The sequence below is a fragment of the Abrus precatorius genome, unplaced genomic scaffold (genome assembly GCF_003935025.1).
Source record: "Abrus precatorius isolate BTA unplaced genomic scaffold, Abrus_2018 Scaffold10, whole genome shotgun sequence".
Classification (NCBI taxonomy): domain Eukaryota; kingdom Viridiplantae; phylum Streptophyta; class Magnoliopsida; order Fabales; family Fabaceae; genus Abrus; species Abrus precatorius.
In genome coordinates, this window is record NW_020874292.1 from 30,708,729 (window position 1) to 30,716,894 (window position 8,166).

The window sequence follows — 8,166 nt, forward strand, 5'->3', positions numbered from 1 at the left end:
AGTGCCACTGAGACGAAACAATTCTTGCCAAAAACCACTCATGAAAATGGCATCTCTATCTGAGATAATACTTTTCAGCATTCCATGCAACTTACAAATTATATAAGTCAACGACCATGAAAGCGATATAGTTGGAAGGAAGCATACCAAAATGCCCCGCTTTGGAGAACCTATCAACAACCACTAAAATAGTAGTATGACCCTTGTAAGGTGGCAGCCCAATAATAAAATCAAGAGCAATGTCTTCCCATACGCCAGTAGGAATGGAAATGGGTTGCAAAAGACTATAAGGTGCATGATTCGGAGCCTTCATCTCTTGACAAGTAATGCAAGATTTCACATAAGCAGCGACCTCTTTTTTAATTCCAGGCCAATGAAAATTCTCATGGAGCCGCTGAAATGTTTTATGAAATCCAAAGTGACCTCCAAAGGGCTGCGATGATACTCTTCAAGCAACAGAGACTTAAATGTAGTGTCGTCACCAATATATATTTTTCCTTCATACAAGAGCAAGCCATCTACAATGGAGAACCCTTTATGAGAAGTGGGGTCAGCAAAAACGTCAGAGTATAATTGCTTCAATTGGGCATCAGAATCATAAGAAGCCTTGAGCTTGTGAATAAACTCGTAATAAGGGACAGTAAGGGCAGCAAAGGACCCTTCATCAAACTGACGAGACAAAGCATCAGCAGTACACTTAGAGGAACCAGGTTTGTATTTAATCTCATAATCAAACCCCAATAGTTTGCACAAATAATGCTGCTGCTCCGGAGTTTGGATCACCTGTGTCATAAGCTCTTTTAAGCTTTTTTTATCTGTGAAGATGATAAACTTGCACCCCCAGTAAATCATGTCGCCATTTTTTAACAGCTTCAACAATGGCTTGTAATTCACGGACGTAAGTAGAAGCATTACGCATCCTGTTACAAAATTTCATGCTGTGAAAACAAATTGGGTGGCCCTGCTGAAGAAGTACAACACCCACGCCCTTTCCAAACGCATCAGTTTCTAATTGAAAAGGAATTTCAAAGTTAGGCAGTGCAAGAACAGGGGCTTCAGTCATGGCTTTCTTCAAGTCCTCAAATGCTTGTTGCTCCACCATAGTCCAACGAAAGGCGTCCTTCTTCAACAAATCAGTCAAAGGTGAAGCAATGGCAGCATATACTTTTATAAAACGATGGTAGTACCCTGTCAAACCAAGGAACCCACGCAGTTGTTTCACATTGCGAGGAACTGGCCACTCTTGCATTGCCACAATCTTGTCATTCTCTGGTTCAACACCCTGTTCCGTAATGATATGACCTAGATAGGAAACATATTTGGCTCTAATTCCTCCTCAACCCAATTATGGTCCATAACAGATTATGGGGTTTGAGACATTGAACATGGTAATGTCCTCAAACACCAAATTAGAGGCACTACTAGGTGGAGATCCAGGCCAGGTTTTAACCCTGACTCGGTACCGTTAAGTGTGCAGTTTGAAACATGAATCCCAGTCACCTCCTTCTCATTTGGTCTCTTGCCAAGGCTTCCAACGCTGCCATGACAACAGAACATCCACTGATCATGTCATCTACTTAAACATAGACAGTTTTGTTAATATCACTTCTAATATTTCTGATGTAATAAGTAATAAATACTTACCTTTTTGATAAAATGTTATTGTTTTTAGATGCTTAAAATTAATCTTAAGAGTAGATGTTAATATTTTCCAAAATAATATAAAACAGTGCAAATGTTACTCAACCTGATTCCATGGCCTGGACCACAGTGTACAAATGAAACAGATATGTTGGAGCTGCCAGGTCCAATGGAGACACAGTCATCACCAACTCCAATTGTTGAGGAGGTAAAAGTAATGTTATTGGAATGACTAAGGGTAATTCCATCAGTGTTTGGGCTAGTCCCAGGTGCTTGAATATTGACACCAGAAAAATCAATGTTCTCACAGTTATAGATGCTAACGTGAAAGGCCTTACTATTCAACAATGATATATATGTCACTGTACCATTTGAAACATTGACAAATTTCAAAGCCTGCATGAACCAAACAACAAGGGTAAATCTGTTTAAATTGTAGGAGAAAAAAACTCTTCAAAAATGCATTTTAAAATTGACATTTAAGACTTAGTTACAGTTGGGAAATTGTGGCATTTCATGACCCTGCGACAAGCAGCTTTTGACCAGGATTCTTGACACTGAGCGTTCAAAGTTGTTTTACTATTGACTCCAGTGAGATTGAACCCATTCAAGTTCTGAAACATAATCCATTCAGGGGTGGGAAAGTCATTGAGGTTAATTGGAGCCTTCAAAGTTCCCATTATCTCTATCTTTGGGGACCTATTATTGTGGCAAGGCCCTGAAAATGAGACTGGACCAAGATAGAATGTCCCTCCTGGGACAAGGAATGTTGAATGTCCTGTATAAGAGCATGCATCCTTCCATGTGGCTAAGAATGCCTTTCCACCTCACTTTGTAACTTGTTAGTTATTTTGCTTACCATATATGCATATACTAAAACCATTTACATCATAAGAAAATGAGAACGAATAGATTTGTTTATCTAAAGTGGCTATTGTTTAAAAAGAAAATTAAAAGATGTTTTCTTGCTTGAATCTCTGACAAACTTCTTTAAAAGATCCTCACTTTTAGATATCATAATTACATTTCAAATATGACTTCTTTAACTTCTTGACCAAGAGTAAGAATTTTTATTTCTAAATGAAAGCGCGAAAGGACATGATTCTTAAACAGACAAAACTTTGGATAAATAAAACTGAAAACCACTTTCCAGGAATCACCTGGCAATACAAATAAATGACTAGGCCCTTTATAATTAATCCCAATTTGGAACTATTTAGATAAGCATTGTCCTTAAGTCACTAGTGATACCATAACATAGAACATGATGGTTACTTTCTTCCACCTATACTATACTGTAATTTATTTTGTTTTTACTTTGTAAACTACATAATTTGTCAAAAGAAATTACACATCCTGCCAAAATGTCCTCCATCACTGAGTTCTTAGACTCAAGTCAAAAACTTACAGAGCTACTATCTGTCCTTCCATCAGCCACTGCTCCATAATGAGTCACATCGAAATATCGTGAAGGCGTCGAATATGGCTCAGTGGACTCATCTGAGCCAGCAATAGGGCTATTATCTGGTGTAGGTGATCCAGCTGAGTCTGCAGGAGGGAAGTAATCTGGGGCAGGTGAATCAGCTAGAGATTCTGGAGCTAAAACTGTTGGAGTCCTGGCAAATGCTATGCCAATTTCGGAACTAACTATATAAACAATTGCTATACTTAAGCCTAATGCTAACATGTTCTTCATTTTTGTCATAGCTCCTGAGAATTTGTCTTGTTAACTCCTATGATTGTTAGCACTTTTACACAACAATGTGGCTAACCCTTCTTTATATGTTGAATATATAATCGTGCGTTTCTGTAGTTATGCTGAACTTAATCTTGTCATAATATGTGTTAAAAGTACAGTTTTTCTTTCAAATTCTAACTGTTTAAAGCATTCATTAGCTTTTTTAGTGCCATAAATTTCATTTAGTACCATGCATGTTTTAGAAACAGCTCCTTCATGGTAATGTTGTACAGTTTATCACGCACTTGGAAGGGGTATTCTGCGACAAAGTAACATGACAGGAAAAACGATTTGATAAGTCAAGGAAACAGCCATTATCACGCATTAATTATGATTTATGACTTTGCAAGGTACAAAATGTGGACACTTTGAAACATCTAGTTTTAAAGGTTCTAGGAATTCATTCCAATTTAACATTCTTTAAAATGAACTTGTGACAAAATAAATCCTAAAGCACAAACAATGTCAAAGTTATTTGATTGTATTCATACCGTTAAATTATGGCATTCACTGTAAGGCACTTAAATTAGGAGGTTTTATTGTCATTTAAAGATGGATGTTACCTGTTCACCCCAAAAAAGAACCCAGCATTTATTTCCTTGAAAAAGGAAGAACTTCTAAGTTCTAACTTGATGGATCGTTCTCATCTACTGCTTCAAACTTTATAACCCGATAGAAATGAAACAGAAAACTACTTACTGCTACATTATTACAATTGATAAAAGTTAGCAGAAAATTACATCATGAAGTCTTCACACTCTAGCATATTATGGTAAACATTAGAAAACCAATGTCATACTATGCAGTTTACATCTCTCAGCCAGTTAATAAATATGAGAATTCCTGGCCTAACTCTTTGAAACAACACAACTCTTTAGATTCAGCCTGAGAAGATCTGGAGGCAGTTGAATGGTTAGTAGAAAGGGAACGGATAAAACCTTATCTTTATTTACACTGTAAGTAAGCCTAAAAAATAATAATAATCAAGAGTACCTTCCTTCTTTCTACACAGTAAAGCTGATTCAAATATTTAGCTTAGAGGTCTTCAAAAAATGAGTTGGATTAGGATATAATAACTAATAGATGAATAATAGGCATGGAAGTTGATTCTAATTGGTTCAAAATTGTTGATCAAAAGGAGAGATTAGAAATCAAAAAGCAAGTGAATTTAAGGGTCTAAGTATGTTTAGGTTCAGCTTGTTTTTTGGGATTCAAAACCATCCTTGAAAAATCCTGAACAAAACTTTATGCACAAGCTGGTGGTGCTTGCAAGCCTACATATATAGGTTTAATGTTGGCACATCTAGAGTTTGTAGGGGCGGGTCCAAGCTTCAGGTTTATGTTGTTAAGTTGAACATTTTGGCATGGGAATTGCTTGCTACACCTTAAATCCACTGCTATTGGCGAAATTGTGGTTCCCCTTATATTTGAAAAACTAACACTTCTGACCTTTACTAGTGAAGGCTGCATGGAAATAAATGAATGTACATATTAGCATGTGAAAGAAAATAAAAAAAGCTTATCCCAATCCCAATGAACAACAATTTTTTGTGCATTTTACTCTATCTGGACTTTTTAATTAAGGTGGGGAAGAATGTTGTTATGGGAAAGTGAGGGTAATAGGCTAACTCCAGCAGAGAAATGTTAGCACTAAGCTCTTTAACACTGTTTCAAGCACATTCTTTATTATTAACTAAAATTTATTAAAAATCATAAAAATTACTTGAGTCTAACTTTTAATTTAATGATTTTCATTTGTACTTTTACAGTTTATAATAAATTTTAATTAATAATTAAGGGTGTGCTATTAAAAAATGTATAATAAAGTATATTCTTAGCGCTCCTAGTTCTTGTATTTTAAGGGATTAAAGGAAAGATATAAACAAATGAACCTTCTTTTGACAGTTTGGAGCGCATTCATACTCTTGGTCAATGATGATTGGATTTTTCACATTTTCCATGGTAATGTCACTGAAGTGGATACCTGAAGCTGCACCTGGATATTTATCTGGCCATGATTTGATTCTGAGGCCATTGGTTGTGCCAACCAATGTGCAGTTGCTGACACGAATGTCTTTCACCTCTAGCTCATTCTCATACTTTCCGAGACTTCCAATACTGCCATGCATGCAAACGTAAGACTTAAAATCACCATCTGATAGTCATTTGATAAAAATAATTTCAATTGATTAATATATATATATATATATATATATATATATATATATATATATAATATTAATCATGTTTATCTATCACTCTATTCTCATAAAATTCAAATAAACTAGAACTACGTTCATAAATATGAATTAATGGAGTAGCGAATAGTCTTTTATCCTTCATGAATCATGTAACCAGGTGGCAGCAACTTATACCTAATACCATGTCCAGGACCACATTTCAGCTTGTTGATGGTAATATTGTTGACTCCTTGTATCATGGAAATACAATCATCCCCAGTTTCAACACTATTTTTGGATATTTTTACATTGATGGAGTTGCTAATATGAATGCCATCAGTGTTGGGGCTTGTAGCCGGTGCTTTGAGCTTAAGTAATCGAAGTCTGATGTTTGCACTGTTTGTGACAAATACGTGAAAGCCTTTGGGGTCTACGGATTTGATGTTCTGTATGATTCCATTGGTAACTTTGCTGAAATAAAGGCTCTGCATTCCGAAACAAGTATAAAAGCTCATATAGTGCCCAACTATATCCACATGTTAATGCTGCATTTCAAATGATAAGTTACATAGACATCATAAGTTGAATTTGGATCATCTTATATTATTAGTATAATATAGTCACGTTAGATAAAGAAAAATATAATTTTTATCAACAATTTTTTAAACTTATACAAAAATTACAATATTCGACAGCATTAATGTGTTATATTACATTTTGAACTCTGCAAAAATTTGATAAAATATTTTTTTAACGTAATGATGTTATGTTACTGAACATGAGAAGATCAAAATCCTAGTAACTTACACTAGGTGCCCGGACACATGTGTCGGTGGGGTCTGCTTCACAGTTCTCAGAGTTTGACCATGAACTCTTACCCATCCCATCAAAAGTACCACCACCAATGAGTTTTAAACCTGCGAGGTTCTGAAACATGAGCCATTCACTGTTCTCATACTCACTGATATCTGTTGTAGCCACAACTGTACCTACTACTTGGATTGTTATGGGCCCTGGAGTCAAACATGGCCCTGAAAAAAACATTGAAGATACCACAAATCTGCCCGGAGGGATCAGAAGCCTGGCTTGCACTTTGGACTGGCAAGCTGCTCTCCACCCGTCCATAAAAGCCTGCAGGTACATATTCAGGCCCATTTGGCTGTGTTACTCTCAAATGACCAAAATTAGTTTTCCTAAGATGTTTTTGTCTTAGTGGGTTTAATTCATTGTGCTTGTGGTTTATTATGATCACTAGCATTAGGTGAAAAGAAAGGTTTATAAATTTTGATATATGACTTGTTTGGAATAATTTATAGAAAATAGTTTACTTCAATAAGTTTTTAAAGTATAGTTTATCAAATAAATTATTAACTTATTCTAATAAATTTGATTGTTAAATTTATTACATAAATTATAATTTAAAAAGAGATTATCGAATAAGTGGTTAAACAAAGTAAGTAAATAAACGCACCCTTAAAGTTGAAAATTGTTCTAATTGTGAAGTTAATATGTCACGATTAATGGCCAAAGATGAAACTTGACATTCAAATAATATCTTGTAAAAACCAGCTTGATCATATTATCTGCAACATATTTTATAGACTATCTATCTGATCATACATTTATTTACCTATACCGAAGAAAAAATTGTCAGTGCTTATATATTTCACATATCTTCAAATTTATTAAGGGAGAAGAAAAGGGTATTATATGAATTTAAACCAAAGCAGAATTAGCATGATTCACCAAAAGAGAATCCCATAAACTACCTGAGTGCAATCAAACTTGCCATCAGGTTTGGCCCCAAAGCTCATGACATTAACTATTTTCTCACCAGGAGCAAGGACATCCTTAGCTGCATTGTGACCTCTGTAGATATCAGGGCCAGCCACTGGCCTTACTCTTACCTTAGCATCCACACAATAAGCCAATGCAAAGCACAACATTAGAACACCAATTCTCTTTACAGTGTCCATTGGGCCTCAATTCCCTGTACTTTTCAATTTTCTTTTTTCTTTTTTTATTTTGATTTAAAAAAAAAATTCAGCTAGAGGCCTCCTGGGGAGGCGAGGAGAATAAGTTGTGAAAAATGGAAAAATGATCTCTCTTTCTTTGGTTATGTATTTCATACCATGTTTTCTGGTAAAACAAATGGTTGTCATTGGTTTCCATTTATGAGAATCTAAATCAGCGGAGAATGTCAGCTTTTTTAGTTAAGTTGGTTAATCTAAATTTCGTGATGCTCTCTGGTCAATTTTAACCCCTAAATTCTGGCACTCGAAAGCAGGCTATATTTTTCTAGCTACCACATTCCGATAGCCCTAAAAAAAAAAGTAACTTTGGTCCCTCCATTCACTGTTTGGGTGGGAAAAAAAAATATTCTGTCACCACAATCCCTGAAATATGCTTTCAGCGGCCACTCAAAGTAACAAAGAATATTTTGATATTTTACCCGTCTCTGCCTTGAATTAAAGTTTTACGATTCATATCACTTTGTAAAATTTGAGAGTAAATGGCAACTATTCCTGAAAAATTATTCTACTCTTGTAATATAGTTTATGAATTTATCTTGTGCTTAAGTTAGCTCCTAAATTTATAAGTATGTAT

At 35.3% G+C, this 8,166-nt stretch overlaps 1 protein-coding gene across 1 annotated transcript; it reads right to left on the reverse strand.

Moving 5' to 3' along the window:
* Positions 1–4,557: 4,557 nt before the first annotated feature.
* Positions 4,558–7,535, reverse strand: LOC113852256 (exopolygalacturonase-like). Its single transcript, XM_027482494.1, has 5 exons — positions 7,329–7,535; positions 6,367–6,690; positions 5,755–6,044; positions 5,272–5,497; positions 4,558–4,843 (listed from the first exon to the last, which is right to left on the reverse strand). The coding sequence occupies exons 1-5, from the start codon at positions 7,533–7,535 to the stop codon at positions 4,625–4,627; spliced, it is 1,266 nt and encodes a 421-aa protein (XP_027338295.1). The 3' UTR covers positions 4,558–4,624.
* Between the last annotated feature and the right edge of the window lie 631 nt (positions 7,536–8,166).